At 39.4% G+C, this 23,867-nt stretch overlaps 3 protein-coding genes across 9 annotated transcripts; 2 read left to right on the plus strand and 1 right to left on the minus strand.

The window, feature by feature from the left end:
- Positions 1-2,204: 2,204 nt before the first annotated feature.
- LOC131325364 (PHD finger protein ALFIN-LIKE 4-like) lies at positions 2,205-6,369 on the plus strand. Of its 2 annotated transcripts, none has more exons than XM_058357584.1 (5): positions 2,205-2,467; positions 2,647-2,679; positions 4,436-4,664; positions 5,480-5,615; positions 5,853-6,369. In XM_058357584.1, the coding sequence occupies exons 1-5, from the start codon at positions 2,386-2,388 to the stop codon at positions 6,114-6,116; spliced, it is 744 nt and encodes a 247-aa protein (XP_058213567.1). In that variant the 5' UTR covers positions 2,205-2,385; the 3' UTR covers positions 6,117-6,369. The 2 variants fall into 2 exon arrangements, with proteins under 2 accessions (XP_058213567.1, XP_058213568.1); XM_058357585.1 differs by having other exon boundaries at positions 2,231-2,467; positions 5,871-6,369.
- A 3,829-nt stretch (positions 6,370-10,198) lies between these two features.
- LOC131325366 (ankyrin repeat-containing protein BDA1-like) lies at positions 10,199-13,380 on the plus strand. 2 transcript variants are annotated; one of them, XR_009199671.1, is made up of 3 exons: positions 10,273-10,974; positions 12,218-13,133; positions 13,313-13,380. XR_009199671.1 is itself a non-coding variant. In XM_058357586.1 (2 exons), exons 1-2 carry the CDS (start codon positions 10,393-10,395, stop codon positions 13,058-13,060), a joined length of 1,425 nt encoding a protein of 474 aa, XP_058213569.1. In that variant the 5' UTR covers positions 10,199-10,392; the 3' UTR covers positions 13,061-13,380. The 2 variants fall into 2 exon arrangements, 1 of the variants encoding a protein (XP_058213569.1); XM_058357586.1 differs by having other exon boundaries at positions 10,199-10,974; positions 12,218-13,380.
- Positions 13,381-15,722: 2,342 nt separating this feature from the next.
- Positions 15,723-21,567, minus strand: LOC131325367 (protein PLASTID MOVEMENT IMPAIRED 1-RELATED 1). 5 transcript variants are annotated; one of them, XM_058357592.1, is made up of 4 exons: positions 21,437-21,567; positions 21,259-21,347; positions 17,822-20,265; positions 15,723-17,254 (listed from the first exon to the last, which is right to left on the minus strand). In XM_058357592.1, exons 3-4 carry the CDS (start codon positions 20,263-20,265, stop codon positions 16,096-16,098), a joined length of 3,603 nt encoding a protein of 1,200 aa, XP_058213575.1. In that variant the 5' UTR covers positions 21,259-21,347; positions 21,437-21,567; the 3' UTR covers positions 15,723-16,095. The 5 variants fall into 5 exon arrangements, with proteins under 5 accessions (XP_058213575.1, XP_058213574.1, XP_058213573.1 ...); XM_058357591.1 differs by having other exon boundaries at positions 17,822-20,268; positions 21,437-21,561; XM_058357590.1 differs by having other exon boundaries at positions 21,259-21,321; positions 21,437-21,556.
- Between the last annotated feature and the right edge of the window lie 2,300 nt (positions 21,568-23,867).

Consider the following 23,867-nt stretch of genomic DNA (forward strand, 5'->3'; position numbering starts at 1 on the left):
TTTGTTTTTCAGGCATTTTTATAACTGAGAATGGTTGGTCAAGAGATGGCAGAGTTCATCTGTGTTTTCTGTTTTTCCTTGGCCAATCTTATGAGATTATTTGATGCGCACACGTACTTATCTACCCTATTGCAGCTTGTTGAGCATTATCAAAATCTTTTGTCACAGTTTGATTCGTATTCAAATAACTTGGTTTTTGGAAGTAGTTTATACAATCAAATTGCGTTAACCTAACGTTTTCAACTGTCCCTCTTACTATCCAATGCTTCGACTTTTAACTACTCGACTTAGATGCTACTACCGAGCTTCTTTAAACGAGTCAAACCTAACTAACAAGCAAAGCTTTTGCGAGTAGAGCTTTTGAGTGTCAAGTTTGGCTCGTTTAGTAAACAAGTTTAAAACTTGAGCTTGAGCTTGGCTCGTTTATTAAACAAGTTGAGCCGAGCCAAGAGCAACTCTGTTCTTTTGCTTTAATTTTTTAGGACTAGTGAATTCACAAGAAAATTCTCACGACGTGTCTAAAGAATTACTACTAGTATGTTTTTTATTTTTTTTGGGTGGGGAGGGGGGCGGACACAAAAGTTAATATCCCTTCAAAGTAGGACCACTCTGAATTCCTCTGTAGGTTAAATCTTAATATTTTTTCATTTGATCCTCGAACTTAAAATATTGTAAAATATAGAATTAGCGTAGTGATCCTTTGATCAACCGATAAACCCATCCGATCTAAGAATGTTTAGACTTAAGTCATAGCTGATCTAGTCGGGAAAGAAATTTTGATCTGTCACCAAGATTAAATTGAAGCCCCCTTTCTCAACTATCTACTCCCAAATATTGAATTCAAAATTGGTGAGAAAGGAACAACATTGTGTTAGTTGATCCAATCACTTGAAATACCAAGGAGGTATATCATTTACTCAATTAACATAGAGAGAGTAATCCCCACCTAAAGATTGATAAGGTCAGGTAGACTTGGTCTCTCCTAAAGATTAGAGGAATATTTCTCAGCCTTAACAAACTGACATTACTTTCCTAGTCCCATATATATACATTCTATATACCTAAGCGGGTAAGGGTATACCTGTTTATGGATCTGGATCCTCTATAAGGGTTTCTCCTGTGAGGATTTTGTGAGGCCCAATAAAATCCAAATCCTCTACGAAGATTTCTGATCTTGAAATGTTATACGCCTAACCACAACCCCCTCTTCCTTCGATGAGTACATAGATTCTAGTAGAAAAGATGTTGATGTTTTCTTGTTCCATTCTATGATTAAAGATTGATTTTCATGGATTATTTTGAGTGTTGGAAATTTCAAGTTGTCCTATCTTGGTGAAGGAATACCATGGAATACCATGCAGGAAGGAATACATCATGCTAAGGAGATTGTGGTTTTGCATGCTTTGATCACCCCTGCAGACTTTTCTAATCCTTTCTCGATTGATCTAATTTGTTGGATTTTGACTGATGAATATTATTTGAAATTATTGGTCTATTAGATATTCCATTCCAGAAAATGATATTGGCACTCTAAAAATTGATGCAAGCACTCCAAAATCAGTGTAATTTCAAAGTCATTTTTCTTTATTTTTTTGGAGTGTCTGCATCAATTTTTGAAGTGCCAATATCATTTTTCATTCCTATATTGCATAAAAAATTTCTCCAACAGTACCTTATCTATATATCGAAATTTCTTTTTTTAATTTTTTTAATCTCAACGAAAGTCATTTGTGTAAATAAAGAGGCTTAGGGGTGGAAAATAAACAGCAACCTCAAATCCAAATAAACGGCTAAAACTATTGAAGAAACAGAGGCAGCGCTGGTGATCGACCAGAAAATGAAATTTTTTGCTCGGATTGTAAAATTTTAACCAAACAGAGGCAGCTGGTATTTTTGATGTATTTTATTCAAATTGTAAAATTTTAACCAAACATCGGATATGTATCCCTGTTGAAGACGTAGCGCCATGGTGCTTATAATAATGTATTACGAATTTTCTAAAATGTCATATTCAGTCTCTACGTAATTTTGCTCTGATTTTGGTTGGGACCCGCGCATTTGAGTGGTGGAATCGGTATTTCAAGATTAGTCGAGATATGCGTAATCTGTCTCGGACATCTAACTTATCGAGAAAATAAAGAAAGAAAAAAAAACTGTTGGTGCATAGTACTTAAATAGGCTTTTGTTTTTTCAACATCCATTAGCCATTGACTAAAACAAAATTCTCCCTAAATTGATTATTGTGATTAGCACTAATCCTTTATCCGGGCTGCAACAAGCTCAGTATATAAGCCCCTGCAGAAGTTTTCCGACTACTTTTCTGCCGACTATAATCCTTCCTTCCTTGTCTTCTACTCTCTCTCTCTCTCTCTCTCTCTCTCTCTCATGGAAAACCCTCGGACGGTGGAGGAAGTTTTCAGGGATTTCAAGGGCCGCCGGGCCGCCGTGATCAAAGCCCTCACCGCTGGTATGTACATACATGCGTATCACATTCCTAGCCATTCGCATACCTCTATACAATTGATGACTACGATACGCCTGTTCTCTTCAAAGTTCGAGTTTTCGGATTTTGTTTAGTTCTGTAATTTTTTTTTTTTTTTGCACATTTCTGATTTGTGTTCTATTCGTTTCGTCATTTTTGCGCAGACGTCGAAGAATTTTATCAGCAGTGCGATCCTGGTTAGTTAGGGTTTGCTAGCTCTGCTTCTTCCTGTCTATTTGCGTTAATGTGTGTTTATTTGTGTGTTGATTTTGTGTTGCAATGTGGTGACTTGGTTAGAAAAATCTATCTCATCTTTGCTATTGTGGAATTCGCGATTTTGAGTAAAGGATGCTTATTGTAGCTTTAATGACGTGGCTTGGCTCACTTCATTTCTAATTATTTGTCTTTGTCCAAGCCTTGTGTTTGAAATTCTACACGTATTCAGGAACTTTCGAGTCCTACTGGGATACGTAGCTTGCATTTGAACTCGTCTCTTGCATTGCGATGGGGGTGGATACTTGGAGGTAGTGTTTGGCTTTGCAGAATGATTTGGGAAGGAATAGAATCGTCATTCTTTGGCCTCCCAATAGAATGCCCCTTCACTGAATTGGTGAATGATAATTCCGATTTAATGACCATTCTGACATTTTCATAGGAAAATCAGATCGTTACTTATCGTTGCAATCCATTTATTTGACTTCATCATATTCCTGAGACATACACTCTACACAAGGAGATGGTATTCTAGACTGTTTCATGGATGAGTTGCTTTTCTGGCCATGACCCAAGAAAAGTATAGTGGGGACTGGGGAATGAGCAAAAGGATTTGGAACTTGGAAGGAATTAAGAATCACAAGTTGCAAGGCAGACCTGTGCAAGGTCATGTATATGGGAGTCTTCTGTGGCTGTTTTAACTGGTTTCTATGAAGTTTGAGCAAATCAATTATTTGTTATTCACTCATCTTGGGAGTCTTCCGTGGCTGTTCAAATTGACTTACTTGCTTAGTGATAATGTTCTAGTTCCCTCTCATCGCATTATGGTAAGAGTTGATTTGGGAAGTGTTCTACCTACTGGCTACTACGGGTTTATTTCAACTTAAAAATGACTCCATCTGTTGTGGCTCCATTAGGTTGGCTAATTGGCTTTTTCAGATTGGACTTGTCAATTCTGGAGGAGCGATTCCTCCGACTACCATGGCCCAATCCCATACCCTCGCTATCTAATATTTTCTTGTCTCCAAGTTCTTCGTCGCTCCCTGATTTTAATTTTATGGATTGTTGTTTGCTTTTTATTTGTTTTGTACTTCTTCATAGTTGGTGATGACATTCGAATCTAGTATAGCAGCTCTGGGCTCAAGGTTCTTAAGAAAGAAAGGTTTAGAGGGCCTCAGAGACACCGGGGTTGGTGTCTTCAACGACTCCCTGACGATCTAGTCACTAACGGTAGGAGAATTAGGGTTTCTAGAAAGGAGGAAGAAGAAGTTACCTGTGCTGCACTGTTTGTTGGCCATAGATACCAGAGCTCACATCATCGGACTCACCCATGGTCTCCAACCTCCACGTGTCCTTCCCACGACACAAATTGAATTTAGAACATCGATTAGTGGCTAATTCTCCTACTATTAAATCATCGGAGGGTCCTTGAAGACACCAACCCCAGTGCCTTTGTGGCCTTTTAAGCCCTTTCTTTTGCAGGAACCTTGAGCCGGATTGACCCTTCCGAAAAGGTAATTTGGATGACTGATCCTCAGTTAAAGAACATATTCTTGTCCTTTTGCTTTGCTTGAGGGTGTAAACTTCTTCTACTTGTCTCACTTGGAGCACATTACTTTTGTAATTGTGTGCATTTTTGTTTTTGTTCCCAAAGGTGGATGTGATTCCGTAGCGATTTTGTGTATAAAGCTTTTGCAATATTCGTATTTATGGTCTTTGACCAACTGATTTACCTTGTAGAGAAAGAAAACCTTTGCCTGTATGGGTTCCCTAGTGAGCAATGGGAAGTAAATTTACCTGCTGAAGAAGTGCCCCCAGAGCTCCCGGAGCCTGCATTAGGCATCAATTTTGCCAGGGATGGGATGCAAGAGAATGACTGGTTGGCTCTTGTCGCTGTCCACAGTGATGCATGGTTACTTTCCGTGGCCTTCTATTTTGGTGCTAGATTCGGTTTCGATAAAGCTGACAGGTGTTCCTTCTTCTCTCTATCCATTTTGTGGTGCATTCGACAATTCAAGTTTTTACTTTGTTGGAATACTTGAACACTGTCTTGTTTTTCCCTTTCACGTCACGTTAGATAATGTACTGACCCTCTATATGATTGCTTCCGATCCAAGCTGGTCATTTGACTACATTAGAGTTGAGACCAATCAAAATTGTTATCACAGGATTTTTTGTGTACGCAAAATAAGCCAAAATGAAAAATGCATTCATTATGGCATGCATTTAGATTACTTTTATAGTGTTTCTAGGTACTCTTGGCCAAGTGTATGATTCATTTGACCACTGGTCTCAAAGTGATGTCCTTGCTCTAATCTATTTGAAACATTTCACCAAACTGAATCTTAAGTGAATTGTATCAATACTATTACGATGCAATGTATTTAGACTGACTCAATTAATTTGTTATGTGATTTAAACCATTTATCTTACCTTGGTTTTGATCTTGTAAGAATTTACTTGCTCAGTTTGAATCATTTGCACTATAATTCTCAAACCACTGCGCTTTTTGACCATTAGTGGACAAGAAAAACTGATTTGGTGCAATTATGAAGTGTTCGTCAGATGCCTCGTGAAACATGTTTTAGGAAATTGATAGTGTGCGATTGGCCATGTCAAGAGATGTTCCAAGAATATAATTGCAGTTACAGTTTCTGTTTTCTGAAATCTTTTGAATTTACCGGATATTTGTAGAAGAGAATGTAGATCAACATTTTCCTGTGTCCCTATCCATAGAATTTCATGGCAAATTTACAGTGAAATGTTCTGGAATCTGTGAGGCAGGAAGCGTCTTTTCAACATGGTAAATGATCTGCCAACAGTATTTGAGGCTGTGACCGGGGCTGCAAAGAAACAAGCGAAGGACAAGACATCGGTCTCAAATCACAGCAACAACAAATCCAAGACGAACCAGAAATCGGTAAGACATCCTTCCTTATGCTTCTCTGATCCATAGTGATACATCTACCATGATTTATCCATTTTCTGTGCTAGATTCCAATTTTCCAGCTTTCGCCTGTTATCATTCTATTTGTTAAGACTTTTTATACCACCGTACAACATCAAAGCTACCCTGGCTATAGTGGCCACAAATTGCATTATGCACTTCTCTTGTTTCTCCTCCCTAGTAATTCTGCCTTATTCGAATCGAAAACAGCAAGGTTCTGAAACCCAGCTCAAACCTCCAAAGGCAAAGAAGGAAGAGGAAGAGGAGGGGTTGGATGAAGAAGAAGAGGACGAGCATGGAGATACACTGTGCGGAGCCTGTGGAGGAAACTATGCTTCCGACGAGTTTTGGATTTGTTGCGACATATGCGAGAAGTGGTTCCACGGCAAGTGTGTGAAGATCACTCCAGCCAGAGCTGAGCACATAAAGCAGTACAAGTGCCCGTCGTGCAGCAACAAGAGAGCTCGGCCTTGATACCTGCTCATGACGGTTACGTTAGATGTTCGGATCTCTCTGTGTATTCGAGTACCATGGTGGCATGATAATTAGTTTTGTTTCTTCTGGTGTATCAATTGTGGCTCTGAAACGTGTCTTCAATTTGCTTCTGATTAGGAATGATATCCAGTTTCACTATTGTAGAAAACTAGCTTCCTAGTGATTGATTTAGGAAACTCTTGAATTCACTGATTTAGTCAATTGCTGGAGCCTTTTCACTGATTTTAGTCAATTGCTGGAGCCTGTAAGGTTTCCACTTCAGTGGATGGTGGGTTTGGTCCCGGAATTAGTCGAAGTGCGCGTAAGCTGGCCCGGACACCTCGTTATAAAAATAGAGTTCATTACTAACATCAAACTCCAAAAAATGTGTCTCTATATGTGTGCAATTAATCAATGTCTATTCAAGAATGGCAGGTCTGTTCGCAAATGTTTTTGTTTTGTGTCCAGAAATTTTGATGTATTTTTTAAAGCACGTTGCACAATTGGTTTTGTTTTGTGAAAAAATGTCAGTATTCTCAATTAACACGTTGATCAAAATGAATTATCAATTGCCCAATTTGAGTAACTAAATATAAATGTCATGAAACTAAGGACATGTTTGGCCGCTTCAATTTTGGACTTTGAATTATGCATTTTCGGATTAAAGGTGCTTGGCCGCAGATTATATGCTTGAGAAATAAAATGGAGAATGCAGAATTTAAAATATATTATGCACATTATCCAAACATACTTTTACAGATTTTGATTACAGTCTGAAAATCTATAATCTACAACTCGCTCGCTAATCATAAGTTTTCATTCCCTTCCACTTCTCCCTCTTACCTCTTGCCTGCCACAAGACATCCCTTTAATTGTTTTCAAACCAAGTTCTTAGAAACATGTGTGACTTACATGTCTTTTGCTGTTCACAAAAATTAATTGAAACATATGGTACAAAAAAAACTGGTAAACTGAACAAAACCCGACTTGGTAGTAAATATGAATCCGACAAGAGATGGAACTACGAGATATCTCCGGTTTTGACCGGCTTGTCTCCGGCAGTTTCCCCCGTCCAGATCTGTTTCCAGTTTGGGTTTCCCCCAGATTCGGCGAGTGAATAATCCACTGATTTTTGTTCCGGCGTGTTGGTGGTGCGGAGGATAAAGGCCGGGGCATGGCCCTGGAGCCTTTTTTCAGCCTCAAAGAGTTGAAGACACAGAGGAGGGTTGCAGCAGACGGCGCCGTGGTGTGTGGGAGCGGAGGCTTTGCCTAGAGTGGATTTCTACTCAATTCCTGTGCCCAGAGCCTGCTCATGCCAACGGGGGCTCACCGGAGATGCTTATCAACTCCGCTTGTGGCCAAGTCCCATCAGCGTTTCTGGATGCAGTGCCTGGCGGATTTCTTTCGGCCGGAGTTTGGCCGGCGTGCTAGTGGATTTGTCCATGTTTGGTGTAATTCCTGTTTTGTTTGTGTTCTCTCTTGTTTCCTTCGGTTTTGGTTGCCTGTCTTTGATTTGGTTGGTTGAGCCTTCCAGAGGCAGGTGGATGATAGGTTGCTAACTCCTCATGAACGACCCTTAGAGGAGGTGAGAAGTGGGCTTTGGCCGATGCTTAGGACCTAGACTCTAGCGTCTCTTTGTCTCCCTTTTTGCTTGTTTTTCCTTTGAGATTGGTTGGTTTAGTTTTTCCTTATCTTTGTATTCGGAAGGAATTGCTATTTTGTTGCCTTATTGGCTATAATGAAATTTGCTTCGGATCAAAAAATAAAAATAAACTTGCGCATATCTCGACTAAATTTGAATGATCAATCCCACCGTTCCTACCGGTCCTGATTTGGGCCTAGAGAAACAAAAGCATCGGGGTCATCTTATCTGGCTTTGAATATTGACAAATAGGGGAAGGTGGGTGGTATAGAAAAGTCATGAGAGTGGCTTGGCAAGTTGGCAACAAACAAAAAGGAGGAATAAATGCATTAATTTTCTTGCTTCATATTCACGACAATTTGTGACAGCCCAATAGCCCATGCCATTACTTTAGTTTACCCACAAAGACTTTTGAGACCAAAAAAAAAAAAGTTGACCCAACCCTGGTTTGAGACATTATACCTAAAGAAGCTTCTAGTCTTTGACCTCCCACCTATTTTGACTGTTTAATCACCATATTTAACGGTTTTATTTTGAAAGTTTCTTTATTCTTTGGATTCTGTCAATGCATGACTACTACTTAAGGTGGTTTATTTTTTGTTCTTATTCAAATTTTTTTCGTATTTATTAGTTTTTCGTCAATTTTTTAAGGATTATTGTTTCGTCATGACGAGAGAAATCTAAAAATTAAAAAATTACGATCGAAATCTAATTTTTTTTGAATAAAGACAAAAAATTGGCTTATTGGCTTACTTTCGTCTTTATTAAAAAATTAAATTTTGATCGTAATTTTTTACTTTTTAGATTCCTCTCGTCATGACAAGGCAATAATCCTCAAAAAATCGACAAAAAACTAATAAATGCGGAAAAAAATTGAGTAAGGACAAAAAAATAAGCCACCTTGGCTTATTTAGCCGAAATAAGAGTAACCCTAAATCTTTTTTTTGTTTTTCGAGCAACCCTAAATCTATTTGAAGAAAAATGATTTCAGTCAAAATAGTTTATTTTCCTTTAAGTATGTAAACTGTTAGGTATGAGTATTTAGTACTACTATACTATTAGAATGCATATAAGGATTTGTAGTTGGAACATAGTAGCATTAATAATGGAGATCGAAGAAATGATAGCTTGTAATCCTAACTATTGGTAAAGGTTTTGAAGGAAATTTTTTTGAATAAAGAGATAGATAAAAAGAAGTTGATAGCGAAGAAAAACTTATTGAAAATCGTGTAGAAAGAGAAAGAGAAATATTCTGAGAACACAAGAGAACGAAGCCAATAAGCTTGTGTCTTAAATCTTACCTCATCGCAAATCTTTAGCCTCTTGCGTAATTTCTGTATCTCAAACTTAGATACCCCTTCATACTAGTGAGGGGGAAAAAAGAGGTTCTAAAATGCTATCAACTGCTCTGGTAAAGCGTGTATCAAAGTACTTCCCACAACCACCGATGGTAATAGCTTGGATGGCAAAAGCCTAATTCATGTTCATGCAAGACTTAGGTTTGAGTCTTGTCAGCGGCAAGGGAATGTGGGATTTGTTCCCTTGTTATCATGTACCTAGGTGGTGCTATGCCTGTCCTCACGGACATTAGCTATGACTCGAACCGGACATTCCACAGAGGGTAGAGAACCCCTATGGTCACGCCCAAGGAGAGTTGCTTCGCTGATTGTCCCCTCCCATCTTTTTCTTGATTTAAAAAAAAAAAAAGTACTTCCCACAATTTTTCAAATTTTAAGACTAGTTTCTGATTTTTATAAATTTCCTCTTACCTATTGATAGAACTTTTGTTTAAATTTGTGCATATATGAACTTTACTCTCTACAATATTTTTCCTCCTATGAGAAATTGAAACAAAAGTGCATCCCCCCATCCCCATGTCAATTCCGGGTGGAGGAAAAATGGGTTTTTCCTCCAAACCAATACCCTTCTGCCACATCAGCATACAGTATAAAACCAAGGGGAAAATCACGTGTTGTGCTTGGACTCTAACTTGGGTTAAAATTAAACTTGATTACGAGAGTTTTAGAGATAAAAATTAATCATGATCATTTTATGATAAAATAATTAAAAAATTAATATTTTTTTACTAATTCAAACGAATTGAAAATTTGGAACACTTAATTTTTAATCATATTTTTTAATATATAAATAGTCTAAAAAACTTAACATTATAATAATAGAGAGAATGTAAAATAGAGTGTATTAGTGTGGGGTTAAAGTAGGTAAAATTGAAAAAGTGTATTGTTGATCAATAGCAATTTTGGCTCAAAATGATGCTAACTTGCTGTAAGAGGAAAATGGTAGAGATGCACGTAAATTGATCCGGACATTCACATATGTGACCATGTAAAAAAAAGGGGGTTTTGTACAGTTGTACTGTTTTATGGCGTGTAGGAGCCTTATAATTTTAACCCAAGTTGGAGTCCAAGCACAACACAGCATGTGATTTTTCCCTTGGTTTTGTACTGTATGCTTTGGTTTTGTACTATTGGCTGATATGGCAGAAGTTATTGGTTCGGAGGAAAAGCCCATTTTTCCTATCCTGGCGGAGAGAATTTATTAGTAAAATAGAGAGAGAGTGAGGGAGAGAATTCTGAGAGAGAGAGAGAGAGAGAGAGAGAGAGAGAGAGTTTCATGACAGAGGAAATGGAGAGAAGGCTTTCAGAGGCAGCAATGAAAGGAAGTGTAGAGTCACTGATCAATCTACTCCAACACGACCCACTAATTATTGACAAAGCCATAGCCTCATGCATCTCCCAATCCCCTCTCCACCTATCCTCCCTCCTCGGCCACCTAGACTTCACCACCGAGTTACTGACCCGAAAGCCCGAGTTCGCAGCCGAGTTGGACTCGGAAGGCAGCTCGCCCCTCCACCTGGCAGCAGCAAAGGGCCACCTGGAAATTGTAAAAAGGCTGCTACTGGCAGCTCCGGAGATGGGTATGGTGCGGAATTCCGACGGGCGGACGCCGCTGCACGTGGCGGCGATGAAGGGAAGAGTTGAGGTGGTGGCTGAGTTGGTCCGAGTTGTGCCCGAGTCGACTCGGATGGTGACGGACCGCGGCGAGACGGGTTTGCACCTGTCCGTGAGGCATAATAGGGTGGAGGCGTTGAGGGTTTTGGTTGAGGTTATGAGGAGAGACGGGGAGTTGGTGAATTGGAGAGATTGTGATGGGAATACCATTTTGCATATTGCTGTGGCCAAGAAGCATATTGAGGTATTTCTGCTCTCTTTCTGTATTGTTTTTCGCAATCGGACCCTCCCCGGTCCAAGTTTTAAAAGGAGGAAATAGTCCAAATCTCGACCATACATTGGGACAATCAATCTATGAGTAAATTCAAACTATTTATTATAGCAGTGGACATTCCAGATTTGGACGGTTTCCTCAAGTTCAAAACTTGGACCGGAGAGGATCCAATTCCTTGTTTTTAACTGCTTCTGGCAAAATCATGTTGCTGAATCTTTGGTTACGGCTTTTTCCAAAACAAAGAACGAAATATTTCTAGAGCAATTGTTATGTTGAGAAATTTCAATGAGAGAGGATGGATCATGGATGTACTGAAACAGGATTGCTTGGAAGTAGGGCCGTTAAACGATCCAAGCAACTTGAGCCCTGCTCGTGTTCTAGTCGTTAAAAGTTCGTTCACGATTAGCTTGTTACATAAGCAAACCAAGTGCGAGGAGAAGGATAGGTTTTTCAATTGCTATGTTGAGAAATTTTGAGTGAGAGGAGATGGAAGTATTGACACAGGGTTGCTTGGAAGTAGAGCCGTTAAAACGATCCAAGCGACTTGAGCCCTACTCGTGTTTTGGTCGTTAAAAGTTCGTTCAAGATTAACTTTTTACAAGAACCATTCAAGTGGGAGAAGTAGGTTAAGTTTTTCAATTGAGTTAAAGTACATATTATTTGGCTCGATAAGCTTATGCAGGGCCGGCCTTGAGTTTTTGAAGGCCTAAAGCGATAGATAATTCGAACTGGATAGGAACAATAATCAATTTTAGCTCGAATAGTTTGTAGGGGAACCCGGCCCTTTCTGATCCATTCGACACGTGCAATGTCTTTTCCACCGAGCCGACTTGCAATTTGTACTCGAATTCCATCTTTTCTTTTTTCACTTTTGCAATAGCATATAATGGGACAAGCTCTTATACTGTATTTATTTTCTGATATTTTGTGTAAACTACTTTCTACAAAAGCCTAAGCTACTCGAACTGGGCTTGTGATCAGCTCCACTAACTTGTAAACAAATCAAGCTTGAATATAATTGCGAAGCTCGGTTGCGTTTGAATTGGAGTTGGCATGGCCAAATTCTTTTACCTCTAATGCAATTTTGGTCTCAATCAGTAGCTATAAAGTTCTAGCAATTGCTTCAAACTCTATTCGTTAATAGCTTATTGTTAAAATTTGCTTGTTTCATGGATTTCCGTTTTTAACAATATTTTGTATCCACATTGTGCAGATCATAAAGTTTTTACTTACTAATGGTTCTGTAGAAGTAAATGCATTGAATAGAAATGGTTCAACATCTTTAGACATCCTAAAACAAAGTCCCAGAGACTTGAGAGATTCAGAAATCGAGGATTCACTTCGACATGCTGGAGGCTTAAGTGCGAAGGACTTGCATTTGATCACGGATGAATGGGTGCCTACAAAAGGTCCTCAGATCGCCAAACGCCTCTCCTCGCACCAAAAAAGTTCGAAAAAGCCTATACCAAAGCATAAGCATACAGATTGGCTCGGTAGGAAGCGAAGCGCGTTAATGGTGGTGGCATCCCTAATTGCCACTGTGGCATTTCAAGCCGGACTAACCCCACCAGGTGGTGTTTGGCAAGACGATTATCAACTAGACTCCAATGGGAACCCCGTGGATGACCCTCACACCGTTGGAACTGCTGTAATGGCGTACAAAGACCATATTCAGTACAGTCTATTCATGATCTTCAATACAATTGCTTTTCTAGCATCGCTTAGCATAATTCTTCTACTCGTCAGCGGATTACCTCTAAAGAGGCGTAGGTGGATGTGGGTTCAAATGGTGATAATGTGGATCTCAATTACTGCTCAAGTACTGACTTATTTCCTTGCCCTAAGGAATATGTCGCCGAAGAGTGTCAGTGCACAAAGCATGTTGCGCGAAGTGACTGAGATATCGGTGTTGACTTGGTTGTGTCTGATGATGGTTGTCTTCATTGGAAACATTGTTCGGATGAACTTGTGGATTCTTAGAAAGTATGGGTATATAAAAGAGAAAGAGAGAAAACAAGAAGATATTGATGATGAAGGAGAAGGAGAAGAAGAATGAGGTTGAGATTAACATAAAGAAGGTACCGGTCCTCAGTTATTAGAGATTGCCCACCATGTTTTTGTTCTTACAGGTTTGTCTATATTACTTGTGTTCAACTTCATATTATTTTTTAGCACGTGATATGTAATCCAGATACTGATTTAGGCCGATAGGATTGTAGATTACTGCGAGCGTATGATAGATGTGCTACGATTTTTTTTGTGAACCGAGATCCTGTTGATACCAAAATTATCATCTTTTTTGTATCAGAAGCTATGATTTATGAAGAAATTAGAAGTGAAGGCCTAAAACCACCTATGGCCTTTTCCATTTTCGTATTCATCGGTGCTTTGGTGCATGTTTGAGTTACTGGAATCTACCTCTCAACTAAAAAGCGAGCACAATATATATTGTAAGCGGAAGTTTTGTGCGCTGGACGGTTACTTGTATCTACCTCTCCGCCGAAAAGTAGCACGGATTACCTATTTAAGCAGATGCATTTTTTGATGACTCGGGCGTTAGGGGCTAGCTTACACCCAGCTCGACTAATCTTGGAGTTAAGCAGATGCCTTTGTGCACTGAACAGTCATCTAATTTGTTTTGGTCCCATGGTTAGAATGAATCAAGTGGAGTAGTTTGCGGAGTTTCCACAACCAGTTAGAAGTCAGATGGTTCTATCCTCATGGCCTAGTCAAAGTCCATATTCCACAAATCAAATGGGAAAGGGAAAATGGGATTGTGGGGCAGCTGTGCTTCTAGAAACAGGATGTATATAATTGTACATTGGAAGTTGGGCTATTCATACTATAGGGGTCAATTTGAGGAATGGGGATGCTGTCGAGCACTCCCGCCTTATACCGTGTATAGAGCGGTTGATCTAGCCGTTCATCTCGGTACGGACAGCTCGAATGCAATATGAGCGCATACAATTCTGAATCATTCATTGTTCGGTTAAGATTCAAACCGTTGATTGTCAAGATAAATGACCGGATCGACCACTTAATACGCTCTCTAGTACGCTCTCTACGTGGAGATGCTCAGCAGCATCCCCATTTCCAATTTTTACTTGGAAGTTGGATCTAAACATCCGATTGAGATATTTTATCTGGTAGTAAATGGGAATCTTTAGATCCCAGAAAAATAATCACACTTTTCAGTCAATTCTGACTGCTGCTGGGAAATAAAGAATGGTTCTTTTTTCTTTTTTTTATTGGTACAACGGAATTCAGAAGAATGGTTTCTTAGATTTTTTTTTGAAACTGAGGAATATATATATATATATATATATTGATAAAAACCAGTTTACAAGAGTTTAAGAATCAACAACAAGAAGAGCTACAAATATGGAAAATTAACCCTGGCTCTACTACAAAAGTGTTGAACTCCTGCATCTAGGGGACGAACGAAAGACATTAGAGCCTGCTTCGCTAGACGGTGGACCTGATGGACATCCTTGCGCTCCACTTTTGATATCCTGCAGAAAGATAATTTTTTGCTCTCTTTTCCAATTTTGCGAATCAAAGTATAGTGACAATGTGGCTCCTTAGATTGAAGTGAACAAATACTATTCCTAATTCAGGTGTCTATGCCAACTTATGCGCCCGATTAAACGTAATATATGAAAGTTGGGTGTCATACATGGCCATGAGCCCCTTCGGTACTATAATCACTATTAACGCATCGGATTAGGTACTCAATAATCCTATGAACGAATTTCCACCCCAATATTTTACAATCGTGTTAGGTTAAACGGATCAGCGAAAGTTTAACATTCTTTCTCGTTTTGTCCACCTAAATTCTTACTTGATTGGATGTATGCTTCAGAGTAATTATTCGGTGCTCCTATGCTACGTGATGCCTCATCCCTTTTAACAACCACACGTGTCAAATTCATTTACTTAATTGTGGGTCTACATGAATGTGAGATAGTGAAGAGAATCGGGGAGTTCCCCATAGTTTTTGGTTTGCTCCAAGCACGAGGGTACAAGCAGTTCTGCCGAAAAGAAGAGGGTGTGGAGTTTTGGCAAGCCACAAAACACAGTTGGTACAAAAGCTTATACCATGTGCTCAAGCTTCCCGCTTCCAACAGGTTTCGGAAAGATAGAAAATAAATCGTCACTGTGCCAACAAATTTCGACATGCCAACGAATTGACTGTTGGAGAGAAGTAGAAGAATTTGTTGACACGTTCGAACTTATGAAACCAGGAACGAGAACCTGTAGAAGCAGACAGCAGTAGGGCATCACAGGCTGTTCAAGGGGCTTTGTATGCTTTTCCATTAAGGGCTTGGAAAGGAAAATGAAACATGAGAGCTAAAAAAAGAAGACACGACACAAGAGAAGCGAAGGGTTTCAAGGCAGAAACCAAGTTCCCAAGACATCCGTGATCCACCAAGTGATGATTAGAAGCAACATTCTGATAGAAATACCTGGGAAATCCAGATTACAGAAATCTGCTGGGAGCTTGGTCGTACAGTCCGTGTTGCCATGGTTGCACAACTTTCTGTACACATATTTTAAGTATAGCTTATAACTGAAAAGAATGTCAAAAATACTGCAGAAAGCAAGCAAAACAGGAACCAAAGGCAAGGCATAGGTAGAAATGGATAACCTACTTTCGTCACATAGATCAAGAAACCTTGTAAATAGAAATATACCTGGGAAATCAATAGCACGTTGTGTGAAAACAAAACAAGCTCTATTTCATGTAACCGAACCAATGTTTACAATGTCCAAACAAATGATTCTCCCGTGCATGCTAACAAAACATATGCATTTACATTGAGCAAAACCATGCGTCATTTTCATTTACTGCACAAGAAGACATTTGTCTGACCATGTTTGAGGCAAATACAAGCTAAATCTCCACAGGCAGGACTCGCATACCGAGCCCTCTAGAACGATCCTGTGTCCATTCCACTCAGAACCAATCTTCAAGTAGGTGTATCCAGTCTGGCTGAGTTCCGAACTAATTACAATGCTGTAACCACAATTCACAAGCAAACAGCAATCACTTCCCAGAAACCCACCATTTCGAATGGATCAAAAGGAGTGTTATTTCAATCTTATAGTTTCATTTGGGAAAATCACATTTGGGTTCCTAATATGGGGATTAAGCTTAGCCAATTCCTTCCATTTAGCCCCTGTACCATGAACCCGTGAAGAGATGCTCCACAACGTCTCGCCAGGTTGGACGGTCGTTGTTGTCGCCGGGGGAGCTGATTTGCCAGCAACTTTTGATTTCATAAATGGATGCTTGTTGTTCTTTCCCATTCCATTAGCCACCAACCAACGGGACCCAGACTGTTGTTGAGTAGCGGAACCCCAAATCTTCTTTTTCCCTGGCTCGGGTTGCAAACCGGCAACATGAACTTCGGTGATTTTGTATTGAGGAATTCTTTCCTCTTCTACAATTTCCTCTTCTTTGGGAGCCTCCTTCATTACCTCCTTTTTTACAAATTCAGCGTCATCATCCTCTTCATTATTCTCCCTCACCAATGGTACGGTGCTATATATTTTGGGTTTCGGAGGGACAAACACTCTCTCCACTTGAATAAGAGCAAGCATCGGTGTACCAACTGGTTCATAATTTCTTAAGGGATCGCGAAGTTGCACCATAAGTGCAACCGTAAAGTTGTTCCCCAACAAACCACACTTCCTACCTTTGCCCCGTTTTTTATCACCTTTTGACCTTCCACGAAACATATCCGTACTGGTGGCATGATGGGCTGCAAGAATTTTGGAAGTTCGCTCGCTAATTTGATCTTCATCGTCGATTTCACCAGAATCCAACCTCATCCACTCATCAAGTGTTAGCGATAAACCCATTAACCCATCAACATCGTCGCTGCTTTCTTTAATATCCAACAGTTGCAATCCACCAGCTCCCTCCAAACCCAAGGACCCACCAATGTGTACCCTCTTCCCTTGAAGGGCCGAGATTTCGCCAACCGATTGTGGGCTTATGTTTGAAGGTGCATCCTCATCTGACATTCCAGACTGTATTCTCAACCCCTCGATGGAGAGGGCTTCAATCTTATCCATTGCCAAAGGAGCAAGATCTTCCAGTGATACATATTCTGAGTCCATTTCCTTGCCAACTGAACTAGAGTCAACCTTTTTTGACCCGTGTCCAGATGATTTTCCTTTGACCCTCTTTTGCCCACCATCCATATTTAGTCCAGCCTCCAATTCATGCTGCAGCAGCACTTGCCTGCAAGAAGAGATAAAACAATTACCACCTGCATGGTTATTAGAATCGTAGAATTCACGATTGGAATTTTCGATTTGATTCGAGGTACAACCAATTCAATGGAAATCTTGCTGCTGAATCAGAATTAAGGGGATCTTGCACTCCAATTTATGATTCATTTGGATTTACTACGTCCGTGCAGTTCAGCATGGCCTAGTTCCGTTCCTATTTTTTATTTGCATAATGTTAAAGTGAAAACGATGTAGTTTTAAGTTTTAACCTTTTGATTGCAAAAAAAAGTAAGAAACGATTAGTTATCAATTTTATCACATGATCTGTACATAAGTGGTACTGATATTAGTTGCATTTAAAATACTGTCCTTTTATGAGGTTATACATATATGAAACCAAGAGAATATCATAAAAAGTGAATCATAAGGCTAAGATTTGTGAACTATCTCATCAGAATGTCACGATTCAATTTGCGATTTGACAAGAATGACCACCTTTGCAAGTGGAGAGTGCTAGAGATAAGGAAATTATAGAGCTTCAAGCACTTACAACCAACAACTAAATTGAGAAACAAACCTTTCGGGTGCCTCCAGACTGGGTGCAGCTTCCCATGCTATTTGTTGCATTGTCTTCCCAGTAATATCTTCCAAAGGCATTAACTTATTTGCCTGCATGGAGAGCTTCTCAATTCCAACCGAAGCCAAGTGTTGTAATATCCCCATTACACCAGATCCCATCTCCGCAGGCACCACGACTGGACTAGAAACTTGCATAACCAAATTACCACCACTTTTAGCGTTGCTGAAAAGTGTAGGATTCATAGACCGCAAAAACCCTCCATTTTTGGTCTGAATGAAAGGGCCCAAGCCTTCTCCAAGAGAAGGCAACTGGGGAGGCTCTTCAGGAGAAAGATCAATGGGACTCCCAAACCCACCAGAGCTATTTGGTGGAGAATGTTGAAAAGACTTCTCATTTAAGCCCCACTCACGCATTAAAGCTTCAGTTTCCAAGTCTTCCAGCATTGAGGCCCTAGTTTTACTCCTCTCTTCTTGAGTTTCTAGTTTAAGCTTTTCAGAAAGCTTCTCAGAAAGCTTAAGCTTCACATTCGAAGCTTGAGCAAATGGATATGGATCCAAGTCCTCATTAAAGGTTTCCCATACAGACGTTGGAGCTTCATTACCGAGTTCAACCTCATCATCAATGCAAAAATCAAATAAGGAGGACCCCGTTGCTAGGCTATCCTTCTCGAATTGTCTCAACAGACGCTCTCTTGGCGACTCAGGCTCACTTTCAGAACTCAAGCCAAATGGACTATGCTCTATCCCAAGCATGTCCAAGAACTCACTAGCTACAGAGTTGGTAACATTGTCCAAACTGAGTGACTTGCCTTTGCGACTTGCTTTATAGCTTGATTTATCTTCCGCGTAATTTTTTCCGATATCGGGAATTTGGAACTCACTTTCTGGGGTATCCACCCATGTTGCCACGTCTGACTCAACATGCAAGGCTGAATCAAGATCTTTCATGAGTAATTCTTTATAGGTTGATTTATCTTCCTCGTAATCTTTTCCAATATTGGGAATTTGGAAATCACCTTCTGGGGTATCCACCCATGTTGCCACGTCTGAATCAACATGCAAGGCTAAATCGAGATCTTTCATGAGTAATTCTTTGGTGCACGAATCATTCTCTTTGGAAATTAAATCACCCACAACAAACTCGTCTCTGGGACAGTCGAATTCTTCAACCTGGGGATGAAGCTTGCTGTCCTCTTCAAGGGATGTCACCATATCTATGTTAATTTTTGGAAGGTCAGAAATTTCAATTTCAGTATCATTACCAGCCTTTAAGATACCTTCCTCTGACTGTACCCGTTCCTTTGACGACAGTTCTATCCCATGCTCCACAAAAGAAAACTCACCATCTTCGCGCTCGTTTTCGGCATTCTCCTTGCCAGCATCTGACAAGTACGAGTTTGATTTGAGGGGCTCAAACGGTTCAGAAGAATCATCAACCTCAACCGTAGGATTCAACTTCTCTTCATCAAATTTCTGATACAATATACTTACTGAATCAGAAAGTTCTGAACTTGATATTGGCAAAACCTCATGAAGATCCTTTATGTCTTCTACCGAACGAGATGAAGTATAAGACCTAATAGGAAGGCTTCCAGCACGCTGTATTGTACTCTTATAACCACTTTGGTCATTTTTTGTCAGCGGTTTGCCCATACTCGCGTTATTCCGCTTCAAACTAAAGACCTCCGGAGCATCCCTGTTAGAGGTAGGAGCGATAGAATTATTCCCAACTACCAAATAACCAAAACTGACATTCATAGTTGCTCCTTTAGCCATGCCTGATAGCTTGAAACTCGTTGTCCACTTTCCAGAGCTCTTCTCCTCCTCTAGCTCCTCCAAAGTAAGAGGAAGCAACCTAGTGAGATCAACACGATGTTTTCCCAAATCAAGCTCAGGAGCACCAACTAATGCTGCATACAACAAGAAATGCTTCGCTTCATACTTTGCTGAATGGTGGGGTCCATTTCTACTGCCATAAACCGAGCATGTGAGTTCCAAGTGTTCTTCAACATCGGCTACTCCTTGAAAAACACTAACAGGATGAGTCACCAACCCACTGTCCCGCCTCTTCCAATGCACAGAGATACTAAGGTTGTCAAAATGAGAGGGCAACCCTTCAATAGAATGGACTTCCAGTGAGAAACAGCAATTGAACCTACGATTTCTGACATGAGTTAAGGCCTTTAAGGCCTTCCAACTCCAAATGGACTTCTTATCCTTATTTAACGACTCTTCCTTAACATCCTTAAGCTTTGGTTTGGGTTCCGGCAGACGGGCTTTTCCGGCAGATTTTGATCGATTATTCAGGGTCGAAGACGAGGAGCTCTTTGAACGCGCTTTATCCAAGTATAGGGCTTTACTTATGGCTTCAATATCATGTAACAACTTCCCATTACCAGAATCATCACCAGTTTTCTTTCTAGAATCAACTCTCGACAACATCTTCTTGCAAAACCAAAAAAAAGGTAAAAAAATTTAAGCACCACAATCAGATTCCACACTGTTATGAATATGCAGAACCCCAGCACAGGATCTAGGCAGTACGAATGAAGAGAATAAAAGAATCAAAGGCACAAACACACAAGAACCACAATGTATCTAGTTCACCCATTATGGGCTATCTCAACTTTTGACTGCGGTTGTTTTGCAAATGATGAATAATACAATGTATGCAATGGTGTTCCCCAGCGCTATGGAAAAAAATGGATCATTTGTCTGGCTATTGTTGTTCCCTCAGAGTTAGGAAGCAAGACATCGATTTTTCAATAAGATCAATTCTTTTGATTGCATGATGGACTTTATTTATAATCATGAGAATAAATCCTACTCCTTCTAGTCCTGGGGCTTCTATGCTTGAAAAAAAAAACCTGGAGGCTGGGGCATATCGTTCAAATCATTGGAACGGTCCTACATGCAGTCTTTCTACCAAGCAATATGCCTAATATTTATAACGCTCTTTTAGTTACAGGTTGAGATATTGTCAGTCAACACGCAAAATTGACCTTAGGCAAAATAACAAAACAAATGCACATGGCTAAGTGAACAATCCCATCAAGCTCAATACTATTTAGTACACAACCAATATACCGAATATGAATCCAATCACTCCATGTTAACCAATGTTCTAAAAATTGCTAGGTGCTAGTCAGGCGAAAAAGGGGCGCTTAGCACCTAGGCCGACTAGTCGGCTGCCTAATCTAGGCATTGGACCACCACCTAGTGCATAGGCGGGGACTAGTCGGCCTAGGCGGCTGACTTTTAGAACACTGATGTTGTTAACTACTCAATTTCAATCATGTAGTACAAACATTTTATGGTGCATATCTCTATTGTAGTGAAATTACATAACCTAACTGGCCAAAATATGTATGAACCTAAAGGCTAAAACCACCAATCAAACCCTAATAGAAGAAAAATTGACAGGTTTGGGCTTACCTGGATTCAAATCTGTCGTGACCCAGATAAAGAAAACCGTCGATTACTTCATCGTTTCAGCCTCTGCAACAATTCCGTTTGTCAATTTACTGCACATATATATACACACAACACAATCGTATGAGCGTTATATATAGCTGAATAGTACAAACAAGGTGAAGAAGAGACGGAGTATGACGGGCGACGATGCTTAGGCCGGGGATTTCTCCCCAGATTCTCTCTCTCTCTCTCTCTCTCTCTCTCTCTCTCTCTCTCTAAAACTCTCTTCCTATCTCTCCTCTCTATTTGGCTAAACCATATGTCACATTCAAAGTTCAAACCAAAACTAGCGTAGAAAATATGGAGTGATATTTACAGTGGAGCCCCTGTGTATTTGGAGAATAGTATATTTATCACCTATACCATTGTTTGTTTGCGTAATTTACCCTGGATTCTCTGGTTCTTTCTGATATATCCTCGCCTACGTTTTCTTTTTTCATTTTCCTTTATATCTGTTAATTATCTATTTTTCACTTTTCAGAATAAGTAAGACGGCTTGTTTCATTTGAAATGTTCAGGGTGACCAATTGAGCTAATCTACATCATAGGGATCTTTTTTTAGTTTGATTGTAGGAAGATTTGAGACCTTGTTTTGTTACTAGTATTTTTCCCGACTTAATTCTATGTATTCAAGAGATATGTTATGGTGGTTTGGTTTGTACGTTCTTCTTTGGAAATGACTTTATTCAAAATAAATAAATAAATGAAGAACACGACTGCACTATAAAGTGTAGTTTTTTTTCTCCTTGTTTACCAAAAAAAAAAAAGGGCGCTGCTATTCGCAGCCCTTTATTTTCTCTCATAGCCCACTACATTTCGGTAAATGGTTGTTGAAAATTATACATAACATTTTGGTAAATAGCTGTTGAAAACAAGATTATATTTCGGTAACTACATGTCGAAAATATGTTCAACTTTTGGTAAACAACTGCCGAACATATATTTTCGGTAAATAGCTGTTGAAAAAATATTATATTTTGGTAATTAGATGCTGAAAATATATCTCAATTTCGGTAACTAACTGTCGAGTATAATTGAAAATTTTTAACGGGCTATGGGAGAAAATAAAAGGCTACGAATAGCAGCGTCAAAAAAAAAGTAAGTTAAGATTCATCAATTCAATGATTTTTATTGTATAACTATTTGACAAGCTTTTGAATTTTATCTAGTTATGTTTTTCTTTTAGAGAGAAAAGGTAGGGTACCCTAACTTACGCTTTGTCAGCGATAATGATTAGTTTGGTGTATAAAGTTTGTTTAATTTCCTTAGTCAAGCACGCAGTTTAATGATATTTTATGGACGCTGTTATTCGCATCCTTCTATTTTCTCCTATAGCCCACTACATTTCGGTAAATGGTTGTTGAAAATCATACATAACATTTCGGTAAATAGCTGTTGAAAACAAAATTATATTTCGGTAACTACATGTCGAAAATATGTTCAACTTTCGGTAAACAACTGCCGAACATACATTTTCGGTAAATATCTATTGAAAAAAATATTATATTTCGGTACTTAAATGCTGAAAATATATCTCAATTTCAGTAACTAACTGTCGAGTATAATTGGAAATTTTTAACGGGTTACGGGAGAAAATAAAAGGCTACGAATAGCAGCGCCCTATTTTATCCTGTGACTATGGCTAGTCAACACTATTGAAAGAGATTAAATTCTTTACACCACCGGTGTAAACATTTGTTTTCTCCAAATTAATTATATTGCGCCACGTCGCTATGTTCTACTGATTGAGATCACTTTTTTGCAACGTGACGCGATGTAATTGATTTGGAGAAAACAAATATTTATACCGGCAATATAAAGAATTTATTCTCCTATTGAAAATGGGGAGAAGTCTAGAATTCAAAGATGAAAATGGCAGCTCAATAAAAGGAGGTGATAGTAATAGTTTACAAACACTTGGGGAGATAGAGTAGTGAGATCAAAGATGTAGGATCTATTGAAACAACACAAAAATATATGTTTTGTCTTGCGTAAGAAACGCTAATCAATTGGATGAGAAACGTGGGAGTCTTAGCTGTCCCATTAGGCACTGAAAATTGAAAATACACTTTGCTTGCCTGTAACACATGGTTAATGTACATGAAGTACTCAATTCTCAAAACAAACTCTTTGTATCGAAAAATTAATTAGTGCTCCTGGAGCACCGTCACATATGACCGCAGCTCACGGACCCTATCTTTTAAATTTTAGATCATTGATTATAGAGACCGACGGTCTGGATGGTGCACAGCACCGCCCCCGGGTTGCCCTACCTCCATTGTAAATTGATGCAGACTTAAGCCCCACATCAATGTAGAATCTGGAGCATCTAGAGCAGTGAATAATTTTTCCTTTGCACCCAAGTCTCTCACCTAGAAATTCCTTTTCCATTTCCATTGTCAGATACGCTCCTAGGGCCCAAATAAATTGCCTTAAAAAAAATGGGTGTTTTTTTGGGGTTGATGAGAAACCAATGCGACAGGCATTGGTATATCTATGCACACAAGTGTCTAAAACGATCTAATATATTAAATGACTCTAATCAGAATACATGTATGAATTTGTGTCCA

The sequence above is a fragment of the Rhododendron vialii genome, chromosome 5a (genome assembly GCF_030253575.1).
Source record: "Rhododendron vialii isolate Sample 1 chromosome 5a, ASM3025357v1".
Classification (NCBI taxonomy): Eukaryota; Viridiplantae; Streptophyta; class Magnoliopsida; order Ericales; family Ericaceae; genus Rhododendron; species Rhododendron vialii.

What these genes read in the sequence shown, in the direction of transcription:
- LOC131325364 (XM_058357584.1), top strand. Translation starts at nt 2,386, where the DNA reads ATGGAAAACCCTCGGACGGTGGAGGAAGTTTTCAGGGATTTCAAGGGC. An exon ending in GATCAAAGCCCTCACCGCTG is followed by an intron (nt 2,468 to 2,646) that starts GTATGTACATAC and finishes ATTTTTGCGCAG; the next exon opens with ACGTCGAAGAATTTTATCAG. An exon ending in TTATCAGCAGTGCGATCCTG is followed by an intron (nt 2,680 to 4,435) that starts GTTAGTTAGGGT and finishes TTTACCTTGTAG; the next exon opens with AGAAAGAAAACCTTTGCCTG.
- LOC131325366 (XM_058357586.1), top strand. Translation starts at nt 10,393, where the DNA reads ATGACAGAGGAAATGGAGAGAAGGCTTTCAGAGGCAGCAATGAAAGGA. An exon ending in TGGCCAAGAAGCATATTGAG is followed by an intron (nt 10,975 to 12,217) that starts GTATTTCTGCTC and finishes CACATTGTGCAG; the next exon opens with ATCATAAAGTTTTTACTTAC.
- LOC131325367 (XM_058357592.1), bottom strand. Translation starts at nt 20,265, where the DNA reads ATGTTGTCGAGAGTTGATTCTAGAAAGAAAACTGGTGATGATTCTGGT. An exon ending in AGTCTGGAGGCACCCGAAAG is followed by an intron (nt 17,255 to 17,821) that starts GTTTGTTTCTCA and finishes CTCTTCTTGCAG; the next exon opens with GCAAGTGCTGCTGCAGCATG.